Source organism: Pseudophryne corroboree, chromosome 11, assembly GCF_028390025.1.
Source record: "Pseudophryne corroboree isolate aPseCor3 chromosome 11, aPseCor3.hap2, whole genome shotgun sequence".
Taxonomy (NCBI): Eukaryota; Metazoa; Chordata; class Amphibia; order Anura; family Myobatrachidae; genus Pseudophryne; species Pseudophryne corroboree.
In genome coordinates, this window is record NC_086454.1 from 342,603,641 (window position 1) to 342,620,567 (window position 16,927).

The 16,927-nt window shown below is 54.2% G+C and overlaps 2 protein-coding genes across 3 annotated transcripts in view; one reads left to right on the forward strand and one right to left on the reverse strand.

The window, feature by feature from the left end:
• Nucleotides 1-348: 348 nt before the first annotated feature.
• NIP7 (nucleolar pre-rRNA processing protein NIP7) lies at nucleotides 349-14,672 on the reverse strand. The gene is made up of 5 exons (XM_063945916.1): nucleotides 14,520-14,672; nucleotides 12,244-12,330; nucleotides 6,009-6,147; nucleotides 5,706-5,846; nucleotides 349-947 (listed from the first exon to the last, which is right to left on the reverse strand). Exons 1-5 carry the CDS (start codon nucleotides 14,573-14,575, stop codon nucleotides 828-830), a joined length of 543 nt encoding a protein of 180 aa, XP_063801986.1. The 5' UTR covers nucleotides 14,576-14,672; the 3' UTR covers nucleotides 349-827.
• A 37-nt stretch (nucleotides 14,673-14,709) lies between these two features.
• COG8 (component of oligomeric golgi complex 8) overlaps nucleotides 14,710-16,927 on the forward strand; it is a 33,258-nt gene continuing 31,040 nt past the window's right edge. For both annotated transcript variants that reach the window (XM_063945915.1, XM_063945911.1), the window contains exons 1-2: nucleotides 14,710-15,093; nucleotides 16,358-16,565. In XM_063945915.1, the coding sequence (XP_063801985.1) occupies nucleotides 14,729-15,093; nucleotides 16,358-16,565 (573 nt within the window). In that variant the 5' untranslated portion in view covers nucleotides 14,710-14,728. The remainder of the gene's footprint in view (nucleotides 15,094-16,357; nucleotides 16,566-16,927) is intronic.

Here is a 16,927-nt window from a genome sequence, read left to right on the forward strand (position 1 = left end):
GGATCAGCAATAAGGCGACGCTCAATGATACTTGCCTTCTGTTGTCCAATTCATATAAAACATTTCTCTTTGTCAGACTTTATAAAGAGAACAGATGTAAGGGATTTCCATAGGAAGCAATCAGACTAGCGATCCTTTATCGAACACATTCCGTAAAATGATAGCTAGGCTCTGATTGGCTGCCATGGTAACAGCTTCACTTTTACTCTTAAGTTTGATAAGTCACCCATAGCAACAGAGACATCTCCCTGGCTACAAGGACTATGCAGTCACATCATTGCGGATGTCAGGGCAGACCGTCACATCGCCCAACTTCAGCTAAAGCCATGAATAAAAGCTGTGACCAGATATTGTTAAGTCTTCCTTTAATGAAACCAGCCCCCTATGTCATGTTACAGAGTATTACAATATTATTACAGACACTTCCGGTGTATTATCTTGCTGCAGCCCTGGTCGCACAATGCAAAACGAGTTCAGTAGCGGCATCTATTATAGGAAACACGTTATACGCCCCAAATTATGTACACGGGTACCCTGACAGTAGCGACCAGACTGACTGCCCCCTGCCAACAGCCTGTGGCTCGCCCCGGTACACAGGGAGCAATGCACATGGCACTACTAAGGAGGGAATGACGGGCTCTATACAGGAAGGTGTACTCAGGGCGCTCTCCTGCGCACGGTCCCGGCAGTATGGCTGCGCTGCGGAGATTCAGTAGTTCAAGTTATTTCCCTGTCCAGACACAGCACATAGGAAAGATCCTGTACGGAGCACGTCCTCTGTCTGATTACGGTGGGCACCAGATTAGTCCGCCGGTGGTCTTGTGTTTCTATGTAAGCGTCTCCTCGTGCCTGATGTACTCTCCAACGTCAGCTTGGTGGAAAACCACAATTGCCATCGGGTCAAGTTTCCTACATTCCTGCGTGGACTTCGCAGCGACGCCAAAGCCCTGTAGTGAGAGAGAATGATCAGGAATGTATTGCTTTCAGCCACGGAGGATAATCAGCCAATGCTGCCATACACCCGATCACACATCACCATAAACTGACTCATCAAATGAACCATTAAAAGCAAAAACCTTACAAATAAAAGCCGCGCTGATTACTCCTAAGAGGCCGTCCCAAAACTGCAGGTTTTCATTTCACATTTGTAAACGTGAATTAGTGACCAATATCTGTTCTCCAAGGCACTATAGCTCCGTATGCACATCTTCCTCCCTCCTAACGCCCTGCTGCTGCACCATCCTTCCTCCTAACGCCCCGCGGCTGCATCTTATTCCCTCCAAACACCCCGCTGCTGCATCCTCCTCCCTCCTAATGCCCCGCTGCTGCATCATCCTCCCTCCTAACAAACCACTGCATCCTCCTCCCTCCTAACAAACCACTGCTGCATCCTCCTCCCTCCTAAAAAACCACTGCTGCATCCTCCTCCCTCCTAACAAACCACTGCTGCATCCTCCTCCCTCCTAACAAACCACTACTGCATCCTCCTCCCTCCTAACAAACCACTGCTGCATCCTCCTCCCTCCTAACAAACCACTGCTGCATCCTCCTCCCTCCTAACAAACCACTGCTGCATCCTCCTCCCTCCTAAAAAACCACTGCTGCATCCTCCTCCCTCCTAACAAACCACTGCTGCATCCTCCTCCCTCCTAACAAACCACTACTGCATCCTCCTCCCTCCTAACAAACCACTGCTGCATCCTCCTCCCTCCTAACAAACCACTGCTGCATCCTCCTCCCTCCTAAAAAAACACTGCTGCATCCTCCTCCCTCCTAACAAACCACTGCTGCATCCTCCTCCCTCCTAACAAACCACTGCTGCATCCTCCTCCCTCCTAACAAACTACTGCTGCATCCTCCTCCCTCCTAACAAACCACTGCTGCATCCTCCTCCCTCCTAACAAACCACTACTGCATCCTCCTCCCTCCTAACAAACCACTACTGCATCCTCCTCCCTCCTAACTACTGCTGCATCCTCCTCCCTCCTAACAAACTACTGCTGCATCCTCCTCCCTCCTAACAAACCACTGCTGCATCCTCCTCCCTCCTAAAGCCCCGCTGCTGCATCCTCCTCCCTCCTAACAAACCATTGCTGCATCCTCCTCCCTCCTAACAAACCGCTGCATCCTCCTCCCTCCTAAAGCCCCGCTGCATCCTCCTCCTTCCTAAAGCCCCGCTGCTGCATCCTCCTCCCTCCTAACAAACCATTGCTGCATCCTCCTCCCTCCTAAAGCCCCGCTGCTGCATCCTCCTCCCTCCTAACAAACCATTGCTGCATCCTCCTCCCTCCTAACAAACCATTGCTGCATCTTCCTCTCTCCTAACACCCCGCTGCATCCTCCTCCCTCCTAAAGCCCCGCTGCTGCATCCTCCTCCCTCCTAACAAACCACTGCTGCATCCTCCTCCCTCCTAACAAACCATTGCTGCATCCTCCTCCCTCCTAACAAACCGCTGCATCCTCCTCCCTCCTAAAGCCCGGCTGCTGCATCCTCCTCCCTCCTAACAAACCACTGCTGCATCCTCCTCCCTCCTAACAAACCATTGCTGCATCCTCCTCCCTCCTAACAAACCATTGCTGCATCTTCCTCTCTCCTAACACCCCGCTGCATCCTCCTCCCTCCTAAAGCCCCGCTGCTGCATCCTCCTCCCTCCTAACAAACCACTGCTGCATCCTCCTCCCTCCTAACAAACCATTGCTGCATCCTCCTCCCTCCTAACAAACCATTGCTGCATCTTCCTCTCTCCTAAAGCCCCGCTGCATCCTCCTCCCTCCTAAAGCCCCGCTGCTGCTGCATCCTCCTCCCTCCTAACAAACCATTGCTGCATCCTCCTCCCTCCTAACAAACCATTGCTGCATCTTCCTCTCTCCTAAAGACCCGCTGCATCCTCCTCCCTCCTAAAGCCCCGCTGCTGCATCCTCCTCCCTCCTAACAAACCATTGCTGCATCCTCCTCCCTCCTAAAGCCCTGCTGCATCCTCCTCCCTCCTAAAGCCCTGCTGCATCCTCCTCCCTCCTAAAGCCCCGCTGCTGCATCCTCCTCCCTCCTAACAAACCACTGCTGCATCCTCCTCCCTCCTAACAAACCACTGCTGCATCCTCCTCCCTCCTAACAAACCGCTGCATCCTCCTCCCTCCTAAAGCCCCGCTGCATCCTCCTCCCTCCTAAAGCCCCGCTGCTGCATCCTCCTCCCTCCTAACAAACCACTGCTGCATCCTCCTCCCTCCTAACAAACCACTGCTGCATCCTCCCCCCTCCTAACAAACCGCTGCATCCTCCTCCCTCCTAAAGCCCCGCTGCTGCATCCTCCTCCCTCCTAACAAACCACTGCTGCATCCTCCTCCCTCCTAACAAACCATTGCTGCATCCTCCTCCCTCCTAACAAACCATTGCTGCATCTTCCTCTCTCCTAACACCCCGCTGCATCCTCCTCCCTCCTAAAGCCCCGCTGCTGCATCCTCCTCCCTCCTAACAAACCACTGCTGCATCCTCCTCCCTCCTAACAAACCATTGCTGCATCCTCCTCCCTCCTAACAAACCGCTGCATCCTCCTCCCTCCTAAAGCCCCGCTGCTGCATCCTCCTCCCTCCTAACAAACCATTGCTGCATCCTCCTCCCTCCTAACAAACCGCTGCATCCTCCTCCCTCCTAAAGCCCCGCTGCATCCTCCTCCCTCCTAAAGCCCCGCTGCTGCATCCTCCTCCCTCCTAACAAACCACTGCTGCATCCTCCTCCCTCCTAACAAACCACTGCTGCATCATCCTCCCTCCTAACAAACCATTGCTGCATCCTCCTCCCTCCTAACAAACCGCTGCATCCTCCTCCCTCCTAAAGCCCCGCTGCTGCATCCTCCTCCCTCCTAAAGCCCCGCTGCTGCATCCTCCTCCCTCCTAACAAACCACTTCTGCATCCTCCTCCCTCCTAACACACCGCTGCATCCTCCTCCCTCCTAAAGCCCCGCTGCTGCATCCTCCTCCCTCCTAACACACCGCTGCATCCTCCTCCCTCCTAAAGCACCGCTGCTGCATCCTCCTCCCTCCTAACAAACCATTGCTGCATCCTCCTCCCTCCTAACAAACCGCTGCATCCTCCTCCCTTCTAAAGCCCCGCTGCTGCATCCTCCTCCCTAACAAACCACTGCTGCATCCTCCTCCCTCCTAACAAACCATTGCTGCATCCTCCTCCCTCCTAACAAACCGCTGCATCCTCCTCCCTCCTAAAGCCCCGCTGCATCCTCCTCCCTCCTAAAGCCCCGCTGCTGCATCCTCCTCCCTCCTAACAAACCACTGCTGCATCCTCCTCCCTCCAAACAAACCATTGCTGCATCCTCCTCCCTCCTAACAAACCGCTGCATCCTCCTCCCTCCCAAAGCCCCGCTGCTGCATCCTCCTCCCTCCCAAAGCCCCGCTGCTGCATCCTCCTCCCTCCTAACAAACCGCTGCTGCATCCTCCTCCCTCCTAACAAACCGCTACATCCTCCTCCCTCCTAAAGCCCCGCTGCTGCATCCTCCTCCCTCCTAACAAACCATTGCTGCATCCTCCTCCCTCCTAACAAACCGCTGCATCCTCCTCCCTCCTAAAGCCCCACTGCTGCATCCTCCTCCCTCCTAACAAACCACTGCTGCATCCTCCTCCCTCCTAACAAACCACTGCATCCTCCTCCCTCCTAACAAACCACTGCTGCATCATCCTCCCTCCTAACAAACCATTGCTGCATCCTCCTCCCTCCTAACAAACCACTGCTGCATCCTCCTCCCTCCTAAAGCCCCGCTGCTGCATCCTCCTCCCTCCTAACAAACCACTGCTGCATCCTCCTCCCTCATAACACACCGCTGCATCCTCCTCCCTCCTAAAGCCCCGCTGCTGCATCTTCCTCCCTCCTAACAAACCACTGCTGCATCCTCCTCCCTCCTAACAAACCACTGCTGCGTCATCCTCCCTCCTAACACCCCGCTGCTGCATCCTCCTCCCTCCTAACACCCCGCTGCTGCATCCTCCTCCCTCCTAACACCCCGCTGCTACATCTTCCTCCCTCCTAACAAACCGCTGCTACATCTTCCTCCCTCCTAACAAACCGCTGCATCCTCCTCCCTCCTAACAAACCACTGCTGCACCTTCCTCCCTCCTAACAAACCACTGCTGCATCTTCCTCCCTCCTAACAAACCGCTGCATCCTCCTCCCTCCTAACAAACCAATGCTGCATCCTCCTCCCTCCTAACACCCCGCTGCTACATCTTCCTCCCTCCTAACACCCCGCTGCTACATCTTCCTCCCTCCTAACAAACCGCTGCATCCTCCTCCCTCCTAACACCCCGCTGCTGCATCCTCCTCCCTCCTAGCGCCCCGCTACTGCTTCCTCCTCCCCCCTAGTGCCCCGCTGCTGCATCCTCCTCCCTCCTAGCGCCCCGCTACTGCTTCCTCCTCCCCCTAGCGCCCCGCTGCTGCATCCTCCTCCCCCTAGCGCCCCGCTGCTGCATCCTCCTCCTTCCTAGCGCACTGCTGCATCCTCCTCCTTCCTAGCGCACTGCTGCTGCATCCTCCTCCTCCCTCCTAGCGCCCCGCTGCTGCATCCTCCTAACACCTCACTGCTGCATCCTCCTCCCTCCTAACATACCGCGACACCCTCCTAGCACACCACTGCACCTGTAAGAGACCTTGTACACAGCTAAGTGGAACAAGTCACAGCAATACAATTGTACTCACCAAGGGAACGTCGGCCATGGAGTATACGATCACCCCTTGGTACTGAGCGGTGTTCTCGGTTATCCGCCCCAGGCCAGACTTCAGAACATGATTCCCATACAGGAAAGACTGCTCGGCCCCCGGCTTCACCCAGACCTTGTACTGAGAGAGGCAGAGAGGGGTGTCATGTACAGACGTGGTGGTGACACCACCGCAGGATGTGACTAGACTGCCTTACATACAGAACAAGACACGTGTGACATGCAGTCTGGGGGGAGGACGTCAGTAATAACACAATGGGGCCCACAGAAGAAGAGCAGTCACCTTTGCGTATGGCGCCAGGTAGTCCAAGGCCGTGATGTGCAGACGAAACTTCTGCGTCTTGGTAAACTTTCCAAAGCAGCTTCCTAAAGACACCAGCTTGTCCCGTGCAATGTTCGTGGCCAACTTCAAGATCTTCTCGCTGAAGGACAAGTAGTCAGGGGCTTCATAAACACATATTAAGAGGAGTCTCCATCGTCCAACACAAGATTTCCCAACCTCACACCTCAAGCACACTCCAGGTTTCAAGGATATCCATGCTTGAGCACAGATGGTTGAAAATAAGAATTTACTTACCGATAATTCTATTTCTCGTAGTCCGTAGTGGATGCTGGGGACTCCGTCAGGACCATGGGGAATAGCGGCTCCGCAGGAGACAGGGCACAAAAATAAAGCTTTAGGATTAGGTGGTGTGTACTGGCTCCTCCCCCTATGACCCTCCTCCAAGCCTCAGTTAGGATACTGTGCCCGGACGAGCGTACACAATAAGGAAGGATATTGAATCCCGGGTAAGACTCATACCAGCCACACCAATCACACCGTATAACTTGTGATCTGAACCCAGTTAACAGTATGACAAACGTAGGAGCCTCTGAACAGACGGCTCACAACAATAACAAACCCGAATTTGTTTGTAACAATAACTATGTACAAGTATTGCAGACAATCCGCACTTGGGATGGGCGCCCAGCATCCACTACGGACTACGAGAAATAGAATTATCGGTAAGTAAATTCTTATTTTCTCTAACGTCCTAAGTGGATGCTGGGGACTCCGTCAGGACCATGGGGATTATACCAAAGCTCCCAAACGGGCGGGAGAGTGCGGATGACTCTGCAGCACCGAATGAGAGAACTCAAGGTCCTCCTCAGCCAGGGTATCAAATTTGTAGAATTTTGCAAACGTGTTTGCCCCTGACCAAGTAGCAGCTCGGCAGAGTTGTAATGCCGAGACCCCCCGGGCAGCCGCCCAGGATGAGCCCACTTTCCTTGTGGAATGGGCCTTGACAGATTTAGGTTGTGGCAAGCCTGCCACAGAATGTGCAAGTTGAATTGTGCTACAAATCCAACGAGCAATCGTCTGCTTAGAAGCAGGAGCACCCATCTTGTTGGGTGCATACAATATAAACAGTGAGTCAGACTTTCTGACTCCCGCCGTTCTTGAAATATATATTTTCAATGCCCGGACCACGTCCAACAACTTGGAATCCTCCAACTCGTTAGTAGCCGCAGGCACCACAATAGGCTGGTTCAGGTGAAACGCTGACACCACCTTAGGCAGAAAATGAGGACGCGTCCGCAGTTCTGCCCTGTCCGTATGGAAAATCAGATATGGGCTCTTATATGATAAAGCCGCCAATTCTGATACTCTCCTGGCTGAAGCCAGGGCCAGTAGCATGGTTACTTTCCATGTAAGATACTTCAACTCCACCGATTTGAGCGGCTCAAACCAATGGGATTTGAGAAAATCCAAGACTACATTAAGATCCCACGGTGCCACTGGGGGCACAACCGGGGGCTGTATATGTAGTACTCCTTTTACAAAAGTCTGGACTTCAGGAACTGAAGCCAATTCTTTCTGGAAGAAAATCGACAGGGCCGAAATTTGAACCTTAATGGACCCCAATTTGAGGCCCATAGACAATCCTGTTTGCAGGAAATGTAGGAATCGACCCAGTTGAAATTCCTCCGTGGGGGCCTTCCTGGCCTCACACCACGCAACATATTTTCTCCAAATGCGGTGATAATGTTGTGCAGTCACCTCCTTCCTGGCTTTTACCAGGGTAGGGATGACCTCTTCCGGCATGCCTTTTTCCCTTAGAATTCGGCGTTCAACCGCCATGCCGTCAAACGCAGCCGCGGTAAGTCTTGGAATAGACACGGTCCCTGCTGAAGCAGGTCCCGTCTTAGAGGTAGAGGCCACGGATCCTCCGTGAGCATCTCTTGAAGTTCCGGGTACCAAGTTCTTCTTGGCCAATCCGGAGCCACTAGTATCGTTCTTACTCCCTTTTGCCGTATAATTCTCAGTACTTTTGGTATGAGAGGCAGAGGAGGGAACACATACACTGACTGGAACACCCACGGTGTTACCAGAGCGTCCACAGCTATTGCCTGAGGATCTCTTGACCTGGCGCAATACCTGTCCAGTTTTTTGTTGAGGCGGGACGCCATCATATCCACCATTGGTTTTTCCCAACGGTTCACAATCATGTGGAAGACTTCTGGATGAAGTCCCCACTCTCCCGGGTGTAGATCGTGTCTGCTGAGGAAGTCTGCTTCCCAGTTGTCCACTCCCGGAATGAATACTGCTGACAGTGCTATCACATGATCTTCCGCCCAGCGAAGAATCCTTGCAGCTTCTGCCATTGCTGTCCTGCTTCTTGTGCCGCCCTGTCTGTTTACGTGGGCGACTGCCGTGATGTTGTCCGACTGGATCAACACCGGCTGACCCTGAAGCAGGGGTTTTGCCAGACTTAGAGCATTGTAAATCGCTCTTAGCTCCAGTATATTTATGTGAAGAGACATCTCCAGGCTTGACCATACTCCCTGGAAGTTTCTTCCCTGTGTGACCGCTCCCCAGCCTCTCAGACTGGCATCCGTGGTCACCAGGACCCAGTCCTGTATACCGAATCTGCGGCCCTCTAACAGATGAGCACTCTGCAACCACCACAGAAGAGACACCCTTGTCCGTGGCGATAAGGTTATCCGCTGATGCATCTGCAGATGCGATCCGGACCATTTGTCCAGCAGATCCCACTGAAAAGTTTGTGCGTGGAATCTGCCGAATGGAATCGCTTCGTAAGAAGCCACCATCTTTCCCAGGACTCTTGTGCATTGATGCACAGACACTGTCCCTGGTTTTAGGAGGTTCCTGACAAGTTCGGATAACTCCCTGGCTTTCTCCTCCGGAAGAAACACCTTTTTCTGAACCGTGTCCAGAATCATTCCCAGGAACAGCAGACGTGTCGTCGGGGTCAACTGAGATTTTGGAAAATTCAGAATCCACCCGTGTTGTTGCAGCACTAGTTGGGTTAGTGCTACTCCGTCTTCCAGCTGTTCTCTGGACCTTGCCCTTATCAGGAGATCGTCCAAGTAAGGGATAATTAATACGCCTCTTCTTCGTAGAAGGATCATCATTTCGGCCATTACCTTGGTAAAGACCCGAGGTGCCGTGGACAATCCAAACGGCAGCGTCTGAAACTGATAATGACAGTTTTGCACCACGAACCTGAGGTACCCTTGATGTGAAGGGCAAATTGGGACATGCAGGTAAGCATCCTTTATGTCCAGGGACACCATAAAGTCCCCTTCTTCCAGATTCGCTATCACTGCTCTGAGTGACTCCATCTTGAACTTGAATTTTTGTATGTACAGGTTCAAAGATTTCAGATTTAGAATAGGTCTTACCGAGCCGTCCGGCTTCGGTACCACAAATAGCGTGGAGTAATACCCCTTTCCCTGTTGTAGGAGGGGTACCTTGACTATCACCTGCTGAGAAAACAGCTTGTGAATGGCTTCCAATACCGTCGCCCTGTCTGAGGGAGACGTTGGCAAAGCAGACTTTAGGAACCGGCGAGGGGGAGACTTCTCGAATTCCAACCTGTAACCCTGAGATACTACCTGCAGAATCCAGGGGTCCACCTGTGAGCAAGCCCACTGTGCGCTGAAATTCTTGAGTCGACCCCCCACCGCTCCTGAGTCCGCTTGTAAGGCCCCAGCGTCATGCTGAGGGCTTTGCAGAACCCTGGGAGGGCTTCTGTTCCTGGGCAGGGGCTGCTTGCTGCCCTCTCTTACCCCTTCCTCTGCCCCGAGGCAGATATGACTGTCCTTTTGTCCGCTTGTTCTTATAGGACCGAAAGGACTGCGGCTGAAAAGACGGTGTCTTTTTCTGTTGGGAGGGGGTCTGAGGTAAAAAAGTGGATTTCCCGGCAGTTGCCGTGGCCACCAGATCCGATAGACCGACGCCAAATAATTCCTCCCCTTTATACGGCAATACTTCCATATGTCGTTTGGAATCCGCATCACCTGACCACTGTCGCGTCCATAAACTCCTTCTGGCAGATATGTACATCGCATTTACTCTCGATGCCAGAGTGCAAATATCTCTCTGCGCATCTCGCATATAAAGGAAAGCATCCTTTAATTGCTCTATAGTCAATAAAATACTGTCCCTATCCAGGGTATCAATATTTTCAGTCAGGGAATCCAACCAGACGACCCCAGCACTGCACATCCAGGCTGAGGCGATGGCTGGTCGCAGTATAACACCAGTATGTGTGTATATACTTTTTAGGGTAGTTTCCAGTCTCCTATCCGCTGGATCCCTGAGGGCGGCCGTATCAGGAGACGGTAACGCCACTTGTTTTGATAAGCGTGTGAGCGCCTTATCCACCCTAGGGGGTGTTTCCCAGCGCGCCCTAACCTCTGGCGGGAAAGGGTATAATGCTAATAACTTTTTTGAAATTAGCATTTTTCTATCTGGGTTAACCCACGCTTCATCACATACATCATTTAATTCCTCTGATTCAGGAAAAACTACAGGTAGTTTTTTCACCCCCCACATAATACCCCTTTTTGTGGTACTTGCAGTATCAGAGATATGCAAAGCCTCCTTCATTGCCGTGATCATATAACGTGTGGCCCTACTTGAAAATACGTTTGTTTCATCACCGTCGACACTAGATTCAGTGTCTGTGTCTGGGTCTGTGTCGACCGACTGAGGTAAAGGGTGCTTTACAGCCCCTGACGGTGTCTGAGACGCCTGGGCAGGTACTAACTGGTTTGCCGGCCGTCTCATGTCGTCAACTGATTTTTGTAATGTGCTGACATTATCACGTAATTCCATAAACAAAGCCATCCATTCCGGTGTCGACTCCCTGGGGGGTGACATCACCATTATCGGCAATTGCTCTGCCTCCACGCCAACATCGTCCTCATACATGTCGACACACACGTACCGACACACAGCAGACACACAGGGAATGCTCTTATCGAAGACAGGACCCCACTAGCCCTTTGGGGAGACAGAGGGAGAGTTTGCCAGCACACACCCAAGCGCTATAATATATATGGGAACAACCTTATATAAGTGTTGTTCCTTATAGCAGCTTAAATATATCCAATATATCGCCAAAAAATGCCCCCCCTCTCTGTTTTACCCTGTTTCTGTAGTGCAGTGCAGGGGAGAGTCCTGGGAGCCTTCCTCACAGCGGAGCTGAGCAGGAAAATGGCGCTGTGTGCTGAGGAGAATAAGCCCCGCCCCCTATTTCGACAGGCTTTCCTCCCGTAGTTTTAGATAACTGGCATGGGTTAAATACATACATATAGCCTTAATGGCTATATGTGATGTATTCTTTTGCCATAAGGTATTAAAATATTGCTGCCCAGGGCGCCCCCAGCAGCGCCCTGCACCCTCCGTGACCGCTTGGTGTGAAGTGTGTGACCACAATGGCGCACAGCTGCAGTGCTGTGCGCTACCTTCATGAAGACTGAAGAGCCTTCTGCCGCCTGTTTCCGGACCTTCAATCTTCAGCATCTGTAAGGGGGGTCGGCGGCGCGGCTCCGGGACGAACCCCAGGGTGAGACCTGTGTTCCGACTCCCTCTGGAGCTAATGGTGTCCAGTAGCCTAAGAATCCAATCCATCCTGCACGCAGGTGAGTTGAAATTCTCTCCCCTAAGTCCCTCGATGCAGTGAGCCTGTTGCCAGCAGGACTCACTGAAAATAAAAAACCTAAAAAACTTTTTCTAAGCAGCTCTTTAGGAGAGCCACCTAGATTGCACCCTGCTCGGACGGGCACAAAAACCTAACTGAGGCTTGGAGGAGGGTCATAGGGGGAGGAGCCAGTACACACCACCTAATCCTAAAGCTTTATTTTTGTGCCCTGTCTCCTGCGGAGCCGCTATTCCCCATGGTCCTGACGGAGTCCCCAGCATCCACTTAGGACGTTAGAGAAATAAAAATAACCGAGGTACTAATTAAGTAACCTGTGTTCAAGTATAGCTGGACTATTGGCAAGCCTTGAGGACCGTGGCTGGGAACCTCTGCTCTGACAGCTTACTGACACATGGGAGGGGGGGTAGTATGGGGAGCAGACGCCGGTGAGATCTCGTTTACACAACCAGGATACGGTCATTATTGTGTATACTAATTTGCACTATGACCCAGGTCTGTTTTCTAGCTCTATAGTGACGCCCCGTTATGTGCACCAGGAACACTTGATATTAGAGATGACCTTACCTTACGTAATATACACGGTCATTGTGTAGCCGGAAGCAATAGGTCCCGTCAGGGCGATCCACAAGCAGCTTTATGTTCTCCCCAATGCTGAAGGAGACATGGGAGAAGACCATGTTAATAAGACACAGCACACGATCCACAAGCCAAGGGACAAACAGCTCAGCCGTTACCACACAGAACTCCCCACATTCATATCATGTATTTGTAGAACCACTGATAGTACACTGAATGTAGATGTAAAGAGCTGGGATACGGAGAACATGTAAATCCCAGAGACAGGGAGAATAAGGAAGGCATTCAATGCGGCAGCATCGTGCGCTTTACAAGAGAGCGGCTGGGTGAACAGAGGTGTCGATCCGCGGCTATGTGGCGGAACTGCCCTTATACATGCGCTTGTGAGAGCAGCCGCCATCATTATCACCGCGCAATTCCTTCACCATGTCCACGACACACTGATCCGCCATCTTTATTACCAAGCAATTCCTTCACCATGCCCAAGAAACACGACCCCTTGCAGCCCAGTCACACCTACTCCGCTACATGTGCTGGTCCAGCTGACTTTGCGCAGCTGTGACTAGCCCGCAGACTAAGGCCTCCACCAGTGTCTACCCTGATCCCCCCACCAGCGTCTACCCTGATCCCCCCACATCTCCTCCACCAGCGTCTACCCTGATCCCCCCACATCTCCTCCACCACTAGTGTTTACCCCTGATCAACCAACATCTCCTCCACCAGTGTCTACCCTGATCCCCCCACATCTCCTCCACCAGTGTCTACCCTGATCCCCCACATCTCCTTCACCAGTGTCTACCCTGATCCCCCCACATCTCCACCAGTGTCTACCCCTGATCAACCAACATCTCCTTCCCCAGTGTCTACCCTGATCCCCCCACATCTCCTCCACCAGTGTCTACCCTGATCCCCCCACATCTCCTCCACCAGTGTCTACCCTGATCCCCCCACATCTCCTCCACCAGTGTCTACCCTGATCCCCCCACATCTCCTCCACCAGTGTCTACCCCTGATCAACCAACATCTCCTCCACCAGTGTCTACCCCTGATCAACCAACATCTCCTCCACCAGTGTCTACCCTGATACCCCACATCTCCTCCACCAGTGTCTACCCTGATCCCCCCACATCTCCTCCACCAGTGTCTATCCCTGATCAACCAACATCTCCTCCACCAGTGTCTACCCCTGATCCCTCCACATCTCCTCCCCCAGTGTCTACCCCTGATCCCCCCACATCTCCTCCACCAGTGTCTATCCCTGATCCCCCCACATCTCCTCCACCAGTGTCTACCCCTGATCAACCAACATCTCCTTCCCCAGTGTCTACCCCTGATCAACCAACATCTCCTTCCCCAGTGTCTACCCTGATCCGCCCACATCTACTCCACCAGTGTCTACCCTGATCCCCCCACATCTCCTCCACCAGTGTCTACCCTGATCCCCCCACATCTCCTCCACCAGTGTCTACCCTGATCCCCCCACATCTCCTCCACCAGTGTCTACCCCTGATCAACCAACATCTCCTCCACCAGTGTCTACCCCTGATCAACCAACATCTCCTCCACCAGTGTCTACCCTGATCACCCACATCTCCTCCACCAGTGTCTACCCTGATCCCCCCACATCTCCTCCACCAGTGTCTATCCCTGATCAACCAACATCTCCTCCACCAGTGTCTACCCCTGATCCCTCCACATCTCCTCCCCCAGTGTCTACCCCTGATCCCCCCACATCTCCTCCACCAGTGTCTATCCCTGATCCCCCCACATCTCCTCCACCAGTGTCTACCCCTGATCCCCCCACATCTCCACCAGTGTCTACCCCTGATCCCCCCACATCTCCACCAGTGTCTACCCCTGATCCCACCACATCTCCTCCACCAGTGTCTATCCCTGATCCACCCACATCTCCTCCACCAGTGTCTACCCCTGATCCCCCCACATCTCCACCAGTGTCTACCCTGATCCCCCCACATCTCCTCCACCAGTGTCTACCCCTGATCCCCCCACATCTCCACCAGTGTCTACCCCTGATCCCCCCACATCTCCACCAGTGTCTACCCCTGATCCCACCACATCTCCTCCACCAGTGTCTACCCTGATCCCCCCACATCTCCTCCACCAGTGTCTACCCTGATCCCCCCACATCTCTACCACTGTCTACCCCTGATCCCCCCACATCTCCACCAGTGTCTACCCCTGATCCCCCCACATCTCTTCCACCAGTGTCTACCCCCGGCACTGTGTGACCCCTCCGCACTCACTACTTGGAGAGCTTCTGGAACATAGTCCTGGTCTCCTCCTCAGTGAGCGGCCTCATCCTCCTCCTGCTGCTGCCACCTCCACGTGGGACAGACTGGAGCCCCGGCTGCAGCGACACTCGCGGTGCACTCTGGGAAACGGGCTCTGCACCAATCACGCGGCACTGTCTGTTTGCAATAAAGCTTGATGATGACGCTGTGCCTGCACCAAGATGGCGGACGTCCTCTCTGGAAACATGGCGGCGGCGGCGGTGGTGGACGTGGAGGAGGAGGAGAGCCTCCTGGCCGCGGTGTTCAGGGACAGCTTCCCGGAGAGCTGGAGGGACAGCCCGGACTTTGCCGCCTACCTGCTGGAGCTGAGCTCCTTCGGGGTGGAGACGCTGCGGCGGGAGCCGGAGAGGCTGTGCGAGGAGCGGGCGCAGATCCTGCAGCAGACCCGGGACCTGGCCTTCACCCACTACAAGACGTTCATCCGCACCGCCGAGTGCACCGAGCTCATCTACCGGGACTTCAGCCAGGTGGAGGGCAGCGTGTCCCGGCTGCTCGGCAAGCTGCCCGGCTTCCAGGAGAGCTGCAGGTACCCTCCCCCGCCCCCTTACCTGTCACCCCCTATTACCCCACTGTCCCCCGCCGTCCCAAGCCCTGTTACCGCCCCTACCACTGATACCCCCTACCCTCTGCTCTGTCACTACTAATACCCCTGCTCTGTCACTACTAATACCCCCTGTCACCCCCTAATACCCCCGCTGTCCCAGGCCCTGTCACCACTAATACAGCCTCCCTCTGTCACCCCTAATACCCCCCGCTGTCCCAAGCCCTGTCACCGCCCCTACCACTGATACCCCCTGCCCTCTGCTCTGTCACTACTAATACCCCTGCTGTCCCAAGCCGTCATCTCCGTCACCGCCCCTACCACTCTGTCACCACTAATACCCCCGCCCCCTGACGTCCCAAGCCCTGTCATTTCCCTGTCACCCCTCCTCCTACCCCCCCCCTCGTCACCTACCTGTGTTCCCCTAATACCCCGTCACTCCCCTGCCCCCCTCTCCTCCCCAGCTGTCGTCCAGCGCTGCCTCCCCTTCCCAGCTGTCGTCCCACGCGGCCGCTGCCTCCCCTTCCCAGCTGTCGTCCCACGCGGCCGCTGCCTCCCCTTCCCAGCTGTCGTCCAGCGCTGCCTCCCCTTCCCAGCTGTCGTCCCACGCGGCCGCTGCCTCCCCTTCCCAGCTGTCGTCCCACGCGGCCGCTGCCTCCCCTTCCCAGCTGTCGTTCAGCGCTGCCTCCCCTTCCCAGCTGTCGTTCAGCGCTGCCTCCCCTTCCCAGCTGTCGTCCCACGCGACCGCTGCCTCCCCTTCCCAGCTGTCGTCCCACGCGGCCGCTGCCTCCCCTTCCCAGCTATCGTTCAGCGCTGCCTCCCCTTCCCAGCTGTCGTCCCACGCGGCCGCTGCCTCCCCTCCCCAGCTGTCGTCCATTGCTGCCTCCCCTTCCCAGCTATCGTTCAGCGCTGCCTCCCCTTCCCAGCTGTCGTCCCACGCGGCCGCTGCCTCCCCTCCCCAGCTGTCGTCCATTGCTGCCTCCCCTTCCCAACTGTCGTCCCACGCGGCCGCTGCCTCCCCTCCCCAGCTGTCATCCAGCGCTGCCTCCCCTTCCCAGCTGTCGTCCCACGCGACCGCTGCCTCCCCTCCCCAGCTGTCGTCCAGCGCTGCCTCCCCTACCCAGCTGTCGTCCCTACCCCTTGTGGGCTGTCACCTGTTTCACTGCCTTCTCCCATTATGATATGCGTTTGCTCTGCGCTTGTTGTACCCTCTAATGTGACATGAAAACTATTCTCTGTACATTTGTAGGGGGTTTGTGAAGCAGGCAGAGGACATTAGCTCCAGTCGGCGTATGAACACCCTGACCCTGAACCGACACACCGAGATACTGGAAATCCTGGAGATCCCGCAGCTGATGGACACTTGTGTCCGTAACGGATACTATGAGGAGGCTCTAGAACTTGCTGCATATGTCAGGCGCCTGGAGAAGAAACACTCCTCTATTCCTGTCATACAGGTGTGTTCCTGCTCTGCTGCTACATGTGCACAATACTGAGAGAGGACTGTATATAGGACACAGATCACTAGTACACTATATGCGGTCCTCATAGAGGGCTTGTGTTCCTGCTCTGCTGCTACATGTGCACAGTACTGTGAGAGAGGACTGTATATAGGACACAGATCACTGCTATGCTATATGCAGTCCTCATAGAGGGATTGTGTTCCTGCTCTGCTGCTACCAGTGCACAATACTGTGAGAGAGGACTGTATATAGGACACAGATCACTGGTACACTATATGTGGTCCTCATAGAGGGATTGTGTTCCTGCTCTGCTGCTACATGTGCACAATACTGTGAGAGAGGACTGTATATAGGAC

Coding starts and splice junctions, on each gene's coding strand:
- NIP7 (XM_063945916.1), bottom strand. CDS start 14,575: ATGAGGCCGCTCACTGAGGAGGAGACCAGGACTATGTTCCAGAAGCTC. Junction 6,148..12,243: donor GACCGTGTATATTACGTAAG/GTAAGGTCATCT, acceptor CTTGTCCTTCAG/CGAGAAGATCTTGAAGTTGG. Junction 5,847..6,008: donor ACCTGGCGCCATACGCAAAG/GTGACTGCTCTT, acceptor TGCCTCTCTCAG/TACAAGGTCTGGGTGAAGCC.